The 18,962-nt window shown below is 41.8% G+C and overlaps 1 protein-coding gene across 1 annotated transcript in view; it reads right to left on the bottom strand.

Moving 5' to 3' along the window:
- The window catches only part of dnah1 (dynein, axonemal, heavy chain 1), a 437,548-nt gene that overhangs the window by 188,593 nt on the left and 229,993 nt on the right, over positions 1-18,962 (bottom strand). The window contains exons 39-42 of the mRNA XM_060835044.1: positions 10,736-10,894; positions 8,633-8,734; positions 6,870-7,010; positions 4,622-4,782 (exon numbers count right to left, since the gene is read on the bottom strand). Coding sequence (XP_060691027.1) covers positions 4,622-4,782; positions 6,870-7,010; positions 8,633-8,734; positions 10,736-10,894 — 563 coding nt within the window. The remainder of the gene's footprint in view (positions 1-4,621; positions 4,783-6,869; positions 7,011-8,632; positions 8,735-10,735; positions 10,895-18,962) is intronic.

Here is an 18,962-nt window from a genome sequence, read left to right as displayed (position 1 = left end):
TTTACCCACCTATACCATTTCTTCTAGCAGCTTACCACACACCACCTCCTGTGTGAAAAGGTTGTCTGTCAGGTCCTTTTTAAATCTTTCCCTTCTCACATTAAATCTAAGCCTCTACGTTTGGACTTCCCTATCCTTGGAGGAAGACCTCACCCCCCTCATGATTTTATAAACTTCTATAAGGTCACTCCTCAGTCTCCAATACTCCAGGGAAAGAATGCCCAGCCTATTCTGATATTTCAAACTCTCCAGTCCTGGCAACATCCTTGTAAATTTTATCTGTACCCTTCCAAGTTTAGCAACATCCTTCCTATAGCAGAGCGACCAGAATTGTATGCAGTAGTCCAAAAGTGGCCTCATTAAAGTCTTGTACAGCTGCAACGTGATGTTCCAACTCTGATACTCAATGCTCTGACCGGTGAAGACAAGCATGCCAAATGACTTCTTCACTACATGCCTACATGTGAGCCACTTTCAAGGAACTTTGAACCTGGACACCTAGATCCCTCTGTTCAACAACACTTCCCAAGGCCCTACCATTAACTGTGTAAGTCCTGTCCTGGTTTGCCTAACTGAAATACAACACCTTACATTGTATGCCTATTTGAGGACCCTTTTATAAATTGGGCAGTGTTCTGGAAAGCAAGGTCTAGATACAGCCTGACCAACAGACGTTAGAAGACCGTGGTGGCTCTTTTAGACAGGTGAGTTTTAAAAATCAACACAACTGAACAACCATCCCTTGGTCACTTCCTTCCTCTAGCTTACCATCTCATTCAAGATCAAACTGAGGACTATTGCCAAAGATGTAGTAGCCCAAATTCAAATCCTCTTCACCAGTGAACTCAACCATCCAATAGGTACCCACAGCTTACCAGTCTGACCTACATGAAATCTGAGGCTCAATATCAAGTGGACTCACATGAATAGATTAATTCAGTACAGAAAAAGTTGTTCAACCCATTGAGTCTGCACCGACATAACTACCACTAAAAATGCACTAATCCCAATTTCCTACACTTGTTCCATCCCCTTATATTGTGATATTTGAAGTCCTCATCCAAATATTTTTTAAAGGTTGTAAGATTTCCAGCTTTCATTACCTTCCCAGGCAGTACATTCCATATTCCCAACACCTGCTGAGTGGAGAAGTTGTTTTCCCCAAGTCCTCTCTGAATCTCATGACCCTTACCCTAAAACTATGCCTCCTTGTGACTGAATCCTCAACAGGGGAACAGCTGCTCCCTATTCACCCTGTCCATACCCCTTATAATCTTAAGAATCTCAATCATGCCTGCCTTCTATTTTCTCTGCTCCAGAGAAAACAATCCAATCTTAGAGTCATAGAGATGTACAGCATTGTAACAAGCCATCCATGACAACCAGATATCCCAACCCAATCTAATCCCACCTGCCAGCACTCGGCCCATATCCCTCCAAACCCTTCCTATTCATATACCCATCCAAATGCCTCTTAAATGTTGTAATTGTACCAGCCTTCACCGCTTCCTCTGGCAGCTTATTCCATACACGTACCACCCTCTATGTGAAAAGGTTGCCCCTTAGGTCTTTTTTATATCTTTCCCCTCTCACCCTAAACCTATGGCCTCTAGTTCTGGACTCCCCGACCCCAGGGAAAAGACTTTGTCTATTTATCCTATCCATGCCCCTCATAATTTTGTAAACCTCTATCAGGTCACCCCCCAGCCTCTGACACTCCAGGAAAACAGCCCCAGCCTGTTCAGCCTCTCCCTGTAGCTCAAATCCTCCAACCCTGGTAACATCTTTGTAAATCTTTTCTGAACCCTTTCAAGTTTCACAACATCTTTCTGACAGGAAGGAGACCAGAATTGCACGCAATATTCCAACAGTGGCCTCACCAGTGTCCTGTACAGCCGCAACATGACATCCCAATTTCTGCACTCAATACTCTGGCAAATACAGGAAAGCATGCCAAATGCCTTCTTCATTATCCTATCTACCTGCCACTCCACTTTCAAGGAGCTATGAACCTGCAAGGTCTCTTTGTTCAGGAACACTCCCTAGGACCTTACCATTAAGTGTATATGTCCTGCTAACGTTTGCTTTCCTAAAATGCAGCACCCCACATTTATCTGCATGAAACTCCATCTGCCACTTCTCAGCCCATTGGCCCATATGATCAAGATCATGTTGTAATCTGAGGTAACCTTCTTGGCTGTCCACTACACCTCCAATTTTGGTGTCATCTGCAAACGTACTAACTGTACCTCTTATGCACGCATCCAAATCATTTATATAAATGATGTAAAGTTGAGAACCCAGCACCAATCCTTGTGGCACTCCACTGATCACAGGCCTCCATTCTGAAAATCAACACTCCATCACCACACTCTGTCTTCTACCTTTGAGCCAGTTCTGCATCCAAATGGCCAGTTCTCCCTCTATCCTGTGAGATCTAACCTTGCTAACTAGTCTCCCATGGGGAACCTTGTCGAATGCCTTACTGAAGTCCATATAGATCACATCTACCGCTCTTCCCTCATCAATCCTCTTTGTTACTTCTTCAAAAAATTCAATCAAGTTTGTGAGACATGATTTCCCACCCCTAAAGCCATGTTGACTATCCCTAATCTGTCCTTGCCTTTCCAAATACTTGTACATCTTGTCCCTCAGGATTCCCTCCAACAACTTGCCCACCACCGACGTCAGGCTCACTGGTCTATAGTTCCCTGGCTTGTCCTTACCATCCTTTTCAAACACTGGCACCACGCTTGCCAACCTCCAGTCTTCCGGCACCTCACCTGTGACTATCATACCACACTGTGTTGTGGTTGCTATCGCATAAGTGTTCCTCCACTACCACATCAAACATTTGTCTAACTTTTTCCCCCAGAACCAGATCCAGCACGGTGCAGTTCCTTTTCGGGTCTCCTACATATTGATAACTTCTCCCAATAGCTCCAGCAAACCTATTTACAAGGCTCTTTGCCCCAATATGGTACAGGCGCAGATCACTCCATGTGTACATGTCCCACATTCCCCAAAAATTGTCCCAGTAATCCAGGAAGCTAAAACACACCCTCTTGTTCCAACTCTTGAGCCATGAATTCACTTGTCCTATTTTCCTATTTCTAAATTCACTAGCATGTGGCACTGTGAGTAATCCAGAGATTACAACCATTGAGGTCCTTCTTTTTCATCTATTGTCTAGCTCCCTGAATTTTTGATGTAAGACCTCATTACTCACTTTGCCCATTTCACTGGTATCAACATGTACTACGACCTCTAACTCATCACCCTCCACTTTCAGGATGACTTGCAGCTTCTGAATCACATCCCTGACCCTAGCATTAGGGAGGCAACGCACCATTCTGGAGTCATGTCTTCGGCCCCAGAAATATCTGACTGTTCACCTCACTAAAGAATCCCCTTACATTATTGCTCTCCATTTCTTCTTCTTCTTCCCTCCGTGTATAGTCAATCTGCGTGTGGTGCCAGAAGTTTAGGTCTGACTGCATTCCTCCAAGGCACCACCACCGTCATCAGCTTCCAAAATTTAAAACCGGTTAGTGAATGTGACTCCAGGGGACTCCTGCACTACCTGCCTGTTCTTTCTGTACTCCCCAGTGATCACCTATCCCCTCCTTTCTTCTAGTCCCTTGATCACCTTTCTAAACATGCTATCCATGTAACTCTCATCCTCATAGTGCACCACAGTGTCTCCAACCGCTGCTCAAACTCAGAAACCTGGAGCGCCAGCTTCTTAGCTGGGAGCACTTACTGCACATGTGGTAATCTAGGACAGATGTCAGTGTCCAAGACTTCCGACATATGACAAGCTGCACATTCTAGTCAGCTGGCCTATCTTGACATCTCTTAAATTTACAATTAATGCCTAGAATTGGATTATTAGTCTTATTTTGTAGACTTCCTACTCTATCACTAAGGTTAACTGTAATTAAGTTCACACTGCTCAAATAGAGATGGGTTAACCAGTAATTGTCAGTAATTTACATTAGACTTATTTGTTCTGGGACAGCCAGTGATTTTCTAATGGTTTCAAGGTCTTCATTGTATAGGTTGACTGAGATTATCTGGCCAAGTAACATCGAACTGATTGCATTAAGATACTGCCAGCCAATACATTTTAGTACCACCAGAGAAACACTTCACTGACTTCACCAACCCTGGCAGCTGCAACATAAAAATGTATTTTGTAGTTTGCCAATCTTAAGTCATCTGACTCTAATTGCACGAGACAGAATTCATGGCCAATATTGTGTCCCTCATACTTGAGATTACACTAATTGATCACTTCTGCACCTTCTTATAATCAAGAATATGCTTCATATGGTTGGGAGACAAGAAGAAAAATAAATCACATTTATTTGAAGGAAAGATAATAGTTCCATGTGTTAGGTTTACACTGATATGTAATTCAACATTAAAACACTTATAAAACAATTAAAAATAATGCATTCGTTATAGGTATGCTCAAGATGATGATATGGAAACTATTAGAAGATCTATTGTTTGAGATTTTAGAAACTGCCACTTATTTGATCAATTACTGGGTGATCAGAAACTGCTGACCTCTCCCAGTTCTACAGTACTGACAGTTGCTTAGCTACTAACTCACCTCTTGTCAAGTTTACTGTCAATGAAGTCCTGTGTTTGATTAGCAGATGTACGAGCTGAAAATATCAGAAAATGAGAGATGTAATCGGGATGCATCTTTTTAAGGAGCTTGTCGGAGATGGTAAGAGTCTTTCCAGTTCCAGTTGGTCCAATACATAACACCTTATCAGCAAGAGAAAATAGCACAGTATTCAAGTCTGTTGATTATGAATACTGATAATATATGCCAGAAATTACTTCGTGTGATGTTAACATAGGAATACTTAATGCATTTAACAAGATAGGAACTCAGACCGTAAGAACAGTTTCTCAGCTTCATCTTTTTAAAAAAGCATCACAGTAACCAGCAACATACTAAGATCTGAATAAATATCTTTTTTTAAAAAAGCTGACCTCATGACTAATTTTGTGAATTCACAACTACTTGATGTCATTTACAGAGCAATACAGTGGCTATAAGGCACTGCTGCCTCATAGCACCAGGAATAAAAATTCACTTCCAGTCTTGGGTGACTGTATGGAGTTGCACATTCACCCTGTGTCAGTGTGGGTTTTCCCTGAGTACTCTGGTATCCTCCCATGGTCCAAAGATGTGCAGGCTACATGGATTTGCCATGGTAAATGCAGGGTTATGGGGGTGGATCTGAGTGGGATACTGTTTGGAGAGTCAGTGTGGGCTGAATGGCCTGCTTCCACACTATAAGGATTCTATGGTTCCAATTGTTAGTGTTCAAACCGGTTTCATATATGGTTCCCTGGATTGGCAATGGTTACTATTGGAGTTAGATGTTTAGAATAGGCCCTCTCCTGTCAATGCTGGTAGTCATCTATATCCCTGTGATCCATTGTTTTTCAAAAATTCTGGGTAATTCCCATTAACTCACTATTTCTATATTAATAGATATCTTAATACAAAACAGAGCAGGGTACAGCTAAACATCATAACTGTGCTCCAGACCAAACTTTACATCAGTAAATCCCTGCGATCAGTTTATGTTTTCTAAAGAGTTCTAATCCATTCGTTTGTCAGTGAATTCTTTTTTCTACATTTTGGGAATGATGCATCACTTATCCAAGGGAATATTCCATTTATTGTTGTTAGTACATTAATCATTCCAAGGATATCTCTGCTGGAATTATGCAGAGCAGTGTCCTAGATCTAACCATCTACCATTGCAAGAAACATGACATTCTTTCCATACAGTCAAAAGTGCAAGCTTTTACTGATGATTGTACAATGCTGGGGCTGATTTCGCTAGAGTGTCAGAGGCTGAAGGGTGACCTTATAGAGGTATTTAAAATCACAAGGGACATGGACAGGGTAAATAGACAAAGTCTTTTCCCTGGGGAGGTGGAGTCCAGAACTAGTGGGCATAGGTTTAGGGTGAGAGGGATAAGATATAAAAAGGACCTAAGAGGCAACTTTTACACGCAGAAGGTAGTGCTTGTATGGAATGAGCTGCCAGAGGAAATGGTGGGGGCTGGTACAATTGCAACATTTAAAAGGCATATGGATGGATATATGAATAGGAAGGGTTTGCAGGGATATGGGCCAAGTGCTAGCGAATGGGACTAGATTAGGTTGAGATATCTGGTCAGCAAGGAGAAGTTGGACTGAAGGGTCTGTTTCCATTCTGTACATCTCTATGACTCTATCGATTGTGACTCCTTTGATACTGAAACAGTTCATACCCAAATGTAGCAAGATCTAGAGAGCAATCAGATTTTGGCTGATAAATTAAAAGCACTGTTTGTGCCATAGAAGTGCCAACAATGACTACCTCTTGCAAGAAGTAGTTCTAATTTTGCCGAGAAACTCAGTGGCATTTCTAATGATGAATTGCCATCTCACATCATCCTGTGGGTTACTTGACACCATCTACGACAAGGCATGTGACACTTTCAACCATTCACTCTGTCCACCTCCAAGCACCAGCAATGTTAGAGGGTCATAGAGTCATACAGCCTGAGAACAGACTCTTTGATCCAACTTGTCCATGCTGACCAAACTTCCCAAACTAAACTAATCCCATTTGCCTCTGCCCACATCCTGTGAATAAAAAAAAAACTTGTGAATATAAAATATCCAAAGGCAGTTTTGAAGATGAGTGGACGAGCTTTTTCCAGCATGTTGGACAATATCATCCCTTGTGCATACAGATTATCAGTGTCACAATACATATGTAGGTATTTTGTGTGCCCAAATTTGCTGCCATGTTTCTTCAAATAACCTGCATGGAACAACTTACTGGTTTCTTACTGATTAGAAGCATTGACAACAAATATGACATGCGTATGGTGTCCTGCGTTGGAATGATGATGTCAGAATAATTAGTATCTGGTGTAATTTCTACTTCTGGAGCAGATGCTATCCAGCTGACCCATTGGATCTGTAATATAAACCAGTATAATTAGGCAGTATAAGCGCATTAAGTACCAAATTTCCACAGACAGACCAGAATGTATATCGTTGTCAGTAACTCATAACAAAGCAAATTACCTATAGTACATTGGCATCCAGCTGGTAAAATAGACCCAAAAAATCTAAATTAGTGGAGAAACTCAGCAGGTCTGACAGCATCTGTGGAGAGAAAGCAGAGTCGATATTTTGGGTCCAGTGAATTTCATCAGAACTTCTGACGATGGGTTACTGGAAGCGAAACACTGATTCTGCTTTCTCTCCACAGATGCTGCCAGTCTTGCCTAGTTTCTTCAGCAATTTCAGCTTTTGTTTCCGATTTCCAGGATTTGCTGTTTTTTATTTTATACAAAATATCTACAAGTGTTTACATAGCTTAATAAGAATTCATATTAAAAGATTAAAATAGAGAAGACAGGTCTCTTTAGTGTCTTTTCTTTTGCTTAAATGTTTCCCTGCTATTTCCATAACTGAGGGGGTAGGAGAGAATCTATACCATGTCATTCAGTGATGTAAATCTTGGTACCCTCAGTTTTCATTCCCTGTGGCAAGGGACTAAGGTTTGCCTACAGCATTTGAAAGTCACTTTAATAACAGTCAGCACTCTCGGAAGAAAACTTACAGTAAAAAAGGTAAGGTAGAAATGACATATGAGTGTTTAGTGAAAGTAGTCATTTGTTTTTTCTTTGTATAGCTTCTTGTCCTTTTGATGTGCTCAGTTTTCTGCTTGTATAAATCAGGTGAATTAAGTACCAGAAACAAAATATTCAACAAAAAAATTCACTTAGAATGGCCACTTCGAAAATGGGGAGTATATTAAAATATGATTGGTAGAATTTTTTGAGCCTGCAGTGTCCACCATTGGCAATGGGACTATCTTCCTTCCAAAGCCATTTTTTTTGTCTAGTTCGGCAAATCTTTTGGTGCTGCACATACTCCACCATCAAGAGTTTTGTGCTAACTTGAATCTGTTGTTGTGAACTAGAGAAAGAAGCAGATTACCTAACTGATGTTAACAATATGTCCTAAGATCATGCAAACCTATGAATTAGAAGCAGAAGGAAGTAATTCGATTAATCTGTCAGTGTCCAGAATTCCACAATCTTGTCCACACTAATAACATTTGAATTCCTTGTCAAAACAATTGCATACTATATATTGTGGTTGTTATAACTTTCAAATTGGCAGTTGCTTGATTATGTGGCTGATGCTGTTTATATGTAATGAACAGCAAAAAGTGACATGATGTGCCATGTCATAGCAGGTGCATTATACACAGAAGAACAAAAACCTGAAAATATTTAAATCTATCTTATCTGGAGTCTGTGAATGAGTTCACAGGTTTCTGTACAGCAAATTGGTAATGTGGGAGCATGTTGCTTGCTGCCATCAAACCAAATTATTTTTAATAAAAATATGCACTAATATGTGACACGTTCTTTGAATTTTTATGGTATTTTTATGCACATCCATTTCAATTCACCTAGTAACAGATTTAATAAAATAATTCAAAGAAATATATTCTTAAGTTATCCAAGGAGATCAGTTCAAGCATTGAATTTCCTGATACCACAGTCCCAGCAATTTACTTACTTCTCTCTCAACATCCTCATCTTCATGACTGGTGCTACTGAAACCAGCATCATCCAACTGGTAATCATATACCAGCCCATCTTCAGGGAAAGGAAGCGCAATCTAGTAACATACAACGTGGTTATAGATTATTAATTTAAACATTTTAAATTATGCAACACAATTTTACAAAATTACAAAACGTAGTGACCGATCTTGTTCAATTTTCCTTAACTTTAGTTTAATCTGGGTGAGTAAAGCAGACAGATGGTCAGTGTTCACACTATTGTTCACACTGCTGCAGTTTGGAAAGACAAATCAGGGCCAGACTTATACACTTAATGGTAAGGCCATGTGAGTGTTGTTGAACAAAGACATCTTGGAGTGCAAGTTCATAGTTCCTTGAAAGTGGAATTGCAGATGGATAGATAAGTGAAAAAGGTGTTTGGTATGCTTGCATTGAGTATAGGAGTTGGAGGTCATGTTGCAGCTGTACAGGACATTGGTTAGGGCACTTTTAGAGTACTGTGCACTCTTTTAGTCTCCCTGCTGTAGGAAGGATGTTATGAAACTTGAAAGGGTTCATTAAAGGTTAGTGGGCAAAATTTAAAAACATGGTACAGAAGGTAAGAAATATTGGCATGGATTGATAATTGGTTGACAGGATGCAGAAAGTGGGAATAAGTAGGTCTTTTCTCAGTGGCAGGCAATGGGGTACCATAAGGATCAGTACTTAGGACCCAGCTATTCATATTTTATATATAAATGACCTGGATGAGGGAACCAAATGCAACATTTCCAAGTTGCTGATGAAGACGTTGTGCACAAGGTGCAAGGAGGCTTCAAGGTTGTTTAGAGAATTTGAGTGAGTTGGAAAACACATGGCAATACATTACAATGTGACTAAATATGAAGTTATATACTTCAGTGTGAAAAACAGAATGGGAGAGCATTATTTAAATGATAATATATTGGCACACATGGTTGTACAAAGACTTCTGGGTGTTCTTGTACAACAGTCTATGAATGTATGAGGCAGATATAACAAGCAATTAAAAAGACAAATAGCATATTAGTCTTCATTGCAAGAGGATTTGAGTTCACAAATAGGTAACGTTTTATTAGTTATACATGGCTTTGGTGAGACCACATTTGGAGTTTTGCATGCAGTTTTGATCTCCCTACCTAAGATACAATCTACCTGCCACAGCTGGAATATAATGGAGATTCACTAGATTGATAGCAGTGATAGCAGGATTATCCTATGAGGAGATATTGGTTTGACTGGGTCTGTGTTCAATACAGTTCAGCAGGGTGAGATTGATCTAATTGAAATGTATAAAATTTGAACAATCCAGACAGACGAGATGCAGGGAGGATACAGGGGAGACTATTTAGGACTCAGTTGAGGAAAATTGGTTTCACTCAAAGGTATAAATACTCTAGTGACTAGCATCTTCTATAATTCCCAATTTTCCATTAACATGGCTAGTGCTGTTTCTACACATTTGATGCTCTTGATGTGTTGTTCTAAAGTGCATTGAAAACAAACTTAATTACACTTTTATTAGGTCTCAAGAGGAATTTAAAGGTTAATGAACTGCAGGAGATCTAATGAAGTACTGTTTTCAGAGTCTTTAGTCATACATGAATGCATCTTGATGGTAAGGAGAAAAGTAAAATATTAAACTACATTGATTAGATTTCCTACAGTATGGAAACAGGCCTTTTGGCCCAGCAAGTCCACACCAACCCTCAAAAGAGTAACCCATCCAGACTCATTTCCCCATCCTATATTCACCCCTGACTAACACATCTAACATCATGGGCAATTTAGCACGGCCAATTCACCTGACCTGCACAACTTTGGATTGTGGGAGGAAACTGGAGCACCCAGAAGAAACCCACGCAGACATGGGGAGAATGTGCAAACTCCACATAGACAGTCACCCGAGGCTGAAATCGAACCTGGTCCCCAGTGCTGTGAGGCAGCAGTGCTAACCACTGAGCCACCGTGCCACCCTTGAAAACAGAACATTGATGAGTTGAAAGGAGTGAAATAGAACTTATTGACTTTCCAAGGGTTCATAACCTCAATATGTCAATTCAATTAAACAAATGTACCTTTTCCTTTGCCATCTTCTGTCTCATCCAGTCACTGAAAGCAGCATAACTTGCAGCATCACCAGTGCAACCTATACTCCAGATCACGGAGAAAATAAACCAGGGCTCTATTAGGTCAGGTAGAAGTTTCAGTTTCTCACGTGGAGGGCCTCTCTCTCCCTGTTCAAAGAAAAACAAGATTTTTTTTAAGATTAAGAAACACATTTGAAATGTGAAATTGCACAATGTGAGAAACAACTAGATATGAAGAGTCATAGACAATATGGAATGAATAAATAAGTAATGATGGGTGATGCTAAGCTTTTAGGGTGAGGCCAGAAGAAAAGATTGACAGTAAAGAATTCTAATATTTTCAAGTGTGGGAAAGTAATATACTTCACAAAAACATTATCAAACAACCTTGACATGGAGCTACGTAAGGAGTCATTAGGTTAATAAGGTTTTAAGAAAAATCTTAAAGGAGGATAGAGAGCAGGTTTATACAGGAATTCCAGAAATGAAAGTCTCTGCAGTTGAGGGCATATTTGCCAATGGTGAAACAATTATGATCTGTAATTGAGCTCAAATATAGTTGAATAGTTGCAGTCTGAAGGGAGCTGATAGAATATCTGAACAGGAGCAGGTTATTTTTTAGAAAAATACAGCGCAGTACAGGTCCTTTGGCCCTCAATGTTGTGCTGATCCAAGCCCACCTAACCTACACTAGCCCACTATCCTCCATATGCCTATCCAATGCCCAAAGAGGGAGAGTCCACCACTGCTACTGGCAGGGCATTCCATGAACTCACGATTCGCTGAGTAAAGCATCTACCCCTAACATCTGTCCTATACCTACCACCTCTTAATTTAAAGCTATGCCCCCTCGTAATAGCTGACTCCATTACGTGGAAAAAGGTTCTTATGGTCAACCCTATCTAAACCCCTAATCATCTTGTACACCTCTATCAAGCCACCCCTAAACCTTCTTTTCTCCAATGAAAACAGTCCCAAGTGCCTCAGCCTTTCCTCATACGATCTTCCTACCACACCAGGCAACATCCTGGTAAACCTCCTCTGCACCTGTTCCAGTGCCTCCACATCCTTCCTATAGGATGGCAACCAAAACTGCACACAATACTCCAGATGCGGCCACACCAGAGTCTTATACAACTGCAACATGACCTCAGGACTCCGGAACTCAATTCCTCTACCAATAAAAGCCGGTACGCCATATGCCTTCTTCACAGCACTATTTACCTGGGTGGCAAGCACTATTTACCTGGGTGGCAGGTTGTTCAGCCTATTTAGCATTCTCCCAACATTTAATATAGTCACGGCTGATCAAGCACTTTAATGCCTTTTATCCACACTATACCCATAAATTTTACACCATTGGTAATCAGAAATCTATGAATCTCTACTTTAAACATTCTCAAGGACTGAACTTCCACAGCCCATTGGGGTAAAGAATTCCACAATTCACAACTCTCTCAGTAAAAAAGAATTTCATCTTGGTGCTAAGAATAGGAAAACCACCTTACTTGCATCCACCCTGACTATCCTTTTAAATATTTTGTCGTTTTCAATTAGATTATCTCTTATTCTTTGGAACTCGAGAGAATAGAGATAGCAAAATGCAAAGCCATTGAGGAATTTGAAAGCAAGGATGATATTTCGTAAATTGTGGTATTGTTCAATTGGAGTCAATACCAAGGAAGTTGGACGATGGTACTTAGGGGGAAAATATTCAAACACTCAAGAAATACACTGGGAAGCTGGGTTCAAATTCAATCCAGTAGTTGGTAGAATTTAAATGTTTAAAAAGTCTGCAATTAAAAGTCAAAGATGACCATGAAACCATAGTTGATTGTCATAAGAATTCAAGTTCACTGATGACCCTTGGACCGAGGAAATCTGTTGTTCTTATCCACTCCAGGCTGCATGTGACTCCCAGACCCAAATGAATATAGTTCACTCTTAATTGTCCTCTGACATGGTTGAATCTAGTTGTCTGAAACCACTTTAAAGACAAAACAAAAGACTGAAACCTAACAGACCACCTGGCATTGATTTAAGACCATAAAACCATAAGACATAGGAGTGGAAGTAAGGCCATTCGGCCCATCGAGTCCACTCCGCCATTCAATCATGGCTGATGGGCATTTCAACTCCACTTACCCGCATTCTCCCCGTAGCCTTTAATTCCTTGTGACATCAAGAATCTATCAACCTCTGCCTTGAAGACATTTAGCGTCCCAGCCTCCACTGCACTCCGCGGCAATGAATTCCACAGGCCCACCACTCTCTGGTTGAAGAAATGTCTCCACATATCTGTTCTGAATTGACCCCCTCTAATTTGAAGGCTGTGTCCATGGGTCCTAGTCTCCTTGCCTAATGGAAAAAAATTCCTAGCGTCCACCCTTTCCAAGCCATGTATTATCTTGTAATTTTCTATTAAGTCTCCCCTCAATCTTCTAAACTCCAACGAATACAATCCCAGGATCCTCAGCCGTTCCTCGTATGTTAGACCAACCATTCCAGGGATCATCTGTGTGAATCTCCGCTGGACATGTTCCAGTGCCAGTATGTCTCTCCTGAGGTGTGGGGCCCAAAACTGGACACAGAACTCCAAATGGGGCCTAACCAGAGCTTTATAAAGTCCCAGTAGCACATCTCTGCTTTTATATTCCAACCCTCTTGAGATAAGTGACAACATTGCATTCGCTTTCTTAATCATGGACTCAACCTGCATGTTTACCTTTAGAGAATCCTCGACTAGCACTCTCAGATCCCTTTGTACTTTGGCTTTACAAATTTTCTCACCGTTTAGAAAGTAGTCTATGCTTTTATTCTTTTTGCCAAAGTGTAAGACCTCGCATTTGCTCACGTTGAATTCCATCAGCCATTTGCTGGACCACTCTCCCAAACTGTCTAGATCCTTCTGTAGCCTCCCCACTTCCTCAGTACTACCTGCCTGTCCACCTAACTTCGTATCATCGGCAAACTTCGCTAGAATGCCCCCAGTCCCTTCATCCAGATCATTAATATATAATGAGAACAGCTGTGGCCCCAACACTGAACCCTGCGGGACACCGCTTGTCACCGGCTGCCATTCTGAAAAAGAACCTTTTATCCCAACTCTCTGCCTTCTGTCAGACAGCCATCCCAGTAGCTCACCTCGAACACCATGGGCCCTCACCTTGCTCAGCAGCCTCCCGTGTGGCACCTTATCAAAGGCCTTTTGGAAGTCTAGATAGACCACATCCACTGGGTTTCCCTGGTCTAACCTACTTGTCACCTCTTCAAAGAATTCCAACAGGTTTGCCAGGCATGACCTGCCCTTACTAAATCCATGTTGACTTGTTCTAATCAGACTCTGCTCTTCCAAGAATTCAGAAACCTCATCCTTAATGATGGATTCTAGAATTTTACCAACAACCGAGGTTAGGCTAATTGGCCTATAATTTTCCATCTTTTGTCTTGATCCTTTCTTGAACAAGGGGGTTACAACAGCGATCTTCCAGTCATCCGGGACTTTCCCTGACTCCAGTGACTCTTGAAAGATGTCAACCAATGCCTCCGCTATTTCCTCAGCTACCTCTCCCATTGGGGCCAGGAGATTTATCAATTTTAAGACCTTTTAGCTTTTCTAGCACTTTCTCTTTTGTAATGGCAATCATACTCAACTCAGCCCCCTGACTCCCTTTAACTGTTGGGATATTACTCATGTCTTCCACTGTGAAAACTGATGCAAAGTACTTGTTAAGTTCTCCTGCTATTTCCTTATCTCCCATCATTAGGCTGGCCAGGCAGCATCAGTTTGAAGTGGCCCAATGTCTACTTTTGCCTGTCGTTTGTTTTTTATGTATTGAAAGAAACTTATACTATCATTTCTAATATTACTGGCTAGCCTACCTTCATATTTGATCCTCTCCTTTCTTATTACTCTCTTTGTTATCCTCTGTTTGTTTTTGTAGCCTTCCCAATCTTCTTGGCCACTTTATAGGATCTCTCTTTATCTTTAATACATTTCCTGACTTCCTTTGTCAGCCATGGCTGTCTAATCCCTCCCTGGAAATCACCCTCTGTACAGTGTCCTCAATTATACCCATAAACTCCTGCCATTTTTGCTCTACTGTCTTCCCCGCTAGGCTCTGCTTCCAGTCTATTTTTGTCAGTTCCTCTCTCACGCCCTCATAATTACCTTTATTTAACTGTAACACCATTACATCTGATTTTGCCTTCTCTCTTTCAAACTGCAGACTGAACTCTACCATTTGAACCAGGAATGACAACAACAAAGGAGAAAGTGAGGACTGCAGATGCTGGAGATCTGAGTCAAGAGTGTGGTTCTGGAAAAACACTGCTGGCTAGGCAGCATCTGAGGAGCAGGAGAATGAATGTTTTGAGCATAAGCCCTTCTTCAGGAATGAGGCCAAGGGGGCTGAGAGATAAATGGGAGGGGGATGGAGCTGGAAGAATGTGATAGGTAGATGAAGGTAGGGGTGAAGGTGATAGGTCGGAGAGGAGGTTGGAGCAGATAGGTGGACAGGAAGATGGATAGGTAGGACAGGTCAAGAGCTCGGTGCCAAGTTAGAAGGTTGGATGTGGGATAAGATGGGGGAGGGGGAATGAGGAAATGGTGAAATCCACATTGATGTCATGTGGTTAGAGGGCTTCAAGATGGAAGATGAGGTGCTCTTCTGCCAGGCATTTGGCAATGGAGGAGGCCCAGGACCTGCATGTCCTTAGTGAAATGGGAGGAGGAGTTAAAGTGTTCGACCACGGGGTGGTGGAGTTTCTTCGTGCGTGTCCCAGAGATGTTCTCTGAAGTGTTCTGTAAGTAGGCGTCCTGTCTCCCGAATGTAGAGGAGACAATAGTGGGAGCAAAGGATACAATGAAAGACTTGTATGGAAGTGTAGATAAATCTCTGATGGATGTGGAAGGCTTCTTTGTAGACTTTGACTGGGGTAAGGGGGTTGGTGTGGGTGCAGGTTTTACAATTCTTGGCTGGGGAAGGTGCTGGGAGGGGAGAGTGGGTTGGTGGGGGGACGTGGACCCGACAAGAGAGTAGTGGAGGGAATGGTCTTTATGGAACAAGGGTAGAGGTGGGGAGGGAAATATATCTTTGCCGGTGGGGTCTGTTTGTAGGTGATGGAAATGGCAGAGGATGATGCGATGTATCCGGAGGTTGGTGGGTTGGAAGATGAGGACCGGTGTTGGGATGGGGTGGGGTGGGGTGGTAGGGGTTCTGTCCTTGTTGTGGTCCAAGAGGTGGGGTTTGAGGGTGGAGGTGCAGTCATTGGGGGACATCATTGACCACCTTGAAGAGGAAATTGATGTCTTTGAAGAAGGAGGCCATCTGGTGTGTTCGGAGGTGGAATTGGAGCAGATGCAGCAGAGGCAGAGGAACTGGAAATAAGGGATAGCGTTTTTACAGGAGGCAGCGTGGAAGGGGTTGTAGTCCAGGTAGCTATGGGAGTTGGTAGGTTTGTAGTACATGTCCGTGTTGAGTCGGTCCCCATTAATAGAGATGGAGAAGTCCAGGAAGAGGAGGGAGGAGTCCGAGATGGTCCAGGAGAACTTAATGTCAGGGTGGAACGTGCCAACAGCAAAGTCAAACCTCAACATTCCTCTTCACTAACATTTTGGGAGTTGGAGTCAAAATTGTGAAAGCTGTCTCACAGACTAGTCATGCAACAGCCTGACATAGACATACTTATGCAGCAAGGTGTGAGGAGCCATCAAGAGAAAACAACATACTTGCCCTCATCCTTACCAATCTGCTTGTTGCTAATGGATCTGTCATAGAGTCATACAGCATGGAAACAGACCTTTTGGCCCAATTCATTACACTGATCAGACATCTCAATGTGACCTAGTCCCATTTGACAGCATTTGCCCATATCCTTCTGACCCTTTCTATTCTATGCCTTTTAACTGTTGTAATTGTACTATCTCCACCATTTCTTCTTGCAGGTTGTTCCATACACCTACCACCTTTTGCATCCATAACAGTTTCGACAGGAGTGATTATTGTACAGACCTTGTGGAGATGAATTCCCATTTTTACACTAAGGAAACCTTCCTTTGTGCAGTAACTAAACAGGATAGATTTTGAACAAATTGATCAATTCAAGATTGGATATCTATGAGAATTGTACTCAAACACAATCTGCAACCTTAGTTGCCCCAGTCTATGCTTAACATCAAGCCAAGGGATCAACATTGGTTCAATGGAGACTGCAGGACGGGATGACAGGTGCAGCACCAGGCATACTTAAAAATAAAGTGCTAACCTGGAGAAGCTCCACTCAGATCCACTTGCACAACGAACAACATAGGCAGCAAGAGATAGCCAGAACTAAGCAATCTCACAACCAATGGATCAGATTTAAGATCTGCACTCCTACCATATCCAGTTGTGAATGTTGGTGGACAATTAAGCAACTCACTGGGAGAGGTGGCTCTTGTCTTTAATAATGACAGACAATGCCGCCACTATTGCCAATGACAGAGGAAGAGAGTGTTTAAGTTGGTGAATGGAATGCCGCAAAGCAGGCTGCTTTTTCCTGAAAAGTGTCAAGTTTCCTGGCCATGTTTGGAGTTGCAGTCATCCAAGTAAGTAGAAAATATTCCAACATGCTCCTGAATTATGCCTTGTAGATGCTGGACAGGTTTTGAAAGTCAGAAACTTAGCTACTCATTGCAGAATTCCTAGACTCTGTCCTGCTCTTGCAGCCATAGTATTTATATAGCTGTCCAGTTCAGTTTCTGGTCAATGGTAAGTCCTAGGATGCTGGTGGGGATTCTCCAATAGTAATACCACTGGATGTCATAAGAAGATGTTAAATTCTTCCTTGCTGGAGATTGTCTGGTGCTTGTGTGGCAGAAATGTTACTTGCCAGTTATCACCCTAACTCTGAATGTTGCTGCCTCAGCATTTGAGGAGATAGTAATCATACTGAAAATTGTGTAATCATGAGTAGACATCATCACTTCTCACCTTATGATGGGGGGAAGATCATTGATGAAGCAACTGAAAATAATTGTGCCTAGTACACTGCGCAGAGGAACTCCTGCAATGATATCCTGATACTAAACTGATTGGTCTCCAACAATTATAACTATTGTCCTTTGTTTTCTCCCTAATTCCCACTGACTCCAGCTTTGCTAGGGTTTTTGGAAGCCCTAATCAGTTAAATGCTCCTTTCTGTAAAAGATAGTCACTCTTATCTTTTGAGTTCAGCCTTTGGTCCATGTTTGGACCAAGGCTGTGATGAGATCAGGTGCTAATCTCAATCCATTGTGAAACCTAGTTATTGCCAAGCATTTGATGCTTCACAGAACAGTTGACCTCACCTTTCATCACGTTGCTGATGATTAAGAGTCAATTGTTTGGATGATAATTGGACAGCTTAGTTTGCACCTGCTTTGTGTGGAGGGCTGGGGGTAAATTTCAACAATGCCAAGTAGATGCCAGTGTTATAGCTGGATTGGAATAGATTGGTTAGGGGTGCAAGTCTTCAGCAATATAAACAGATGACAATGCTTTCAGTTGTATTCTTGATGTCAGGTGAAGCAAATTGAATTGGCTGAAAACTGGCATCTGTGATGCTGGGGAAGTCAGGAGGAGAAAATGAGATGGTGGAGATCAGAGTCAAAATGTATGGTGCTGGAAAAACATACTTGGTCAGGCAGCATCCAAGGAGCAGGACACATGACATTCCTGATGAAGAGCTTATGTTTGAAAAGTTAGGAGGAGACCAAGAGGGACCATCTGCTCAGCACTTCTGGCTGAAGATCCTTCAGGCTTGTATGCTGGGTTTTGAATCATGATATTTGTGAAGGTTCCTCCTTCAATTAACTGTTTAATTGTTCATATTATTCATGACTGGATGTAGTAAGTCTGCAAATCTTAGATCTGATTTGTTGACTGCAGAATTACTGCTCTGTCTATCACAAGCTGCTTCTGTCTGGCATACAAGTCCTGATATGTTATAGCTTTAGCAGGTTTTTAAATTCACACTGTGCTACTCTTGGCATGTTCTCCTGCACTCTTCATTTAATCAGGGTTAATCCTATTTAGCAGTGGTATAACATGCTGCAGGGCACCCCTCAATTTGAAGATGGGATTTCATCTCCACAGGGACAATGCAGTGCTCGCTCCAGTGATATTGTCAGGGATAGATTGAAATGCGACAGATAGATCAGTTAAGACGACAGCAAGTGGGTTTTCAACTCTTG

This window comes from Hemiscyllium ocellatum, chromosome 14 (genome assembly GCF_020745735.1).
Source record: "Hemiscyllium ocellatum isolate sHemOce1 chromosome 14, sHemOce1.pat.X.cur, whole genome shotgun sequence".
Lineage (NCBI taxonomy): Eukaryota > Metazoa > Chordata > Chondrichthyes > Orectolobiformes > Hemiscylliidae > Hemiscyllium > Hemiscyllium ocellatum.
The sequence above is the reverse complement of the archived record's forward strand: the minus strand, read 5'-3'. Positions and strand labels throughout refer to the sequence as shown.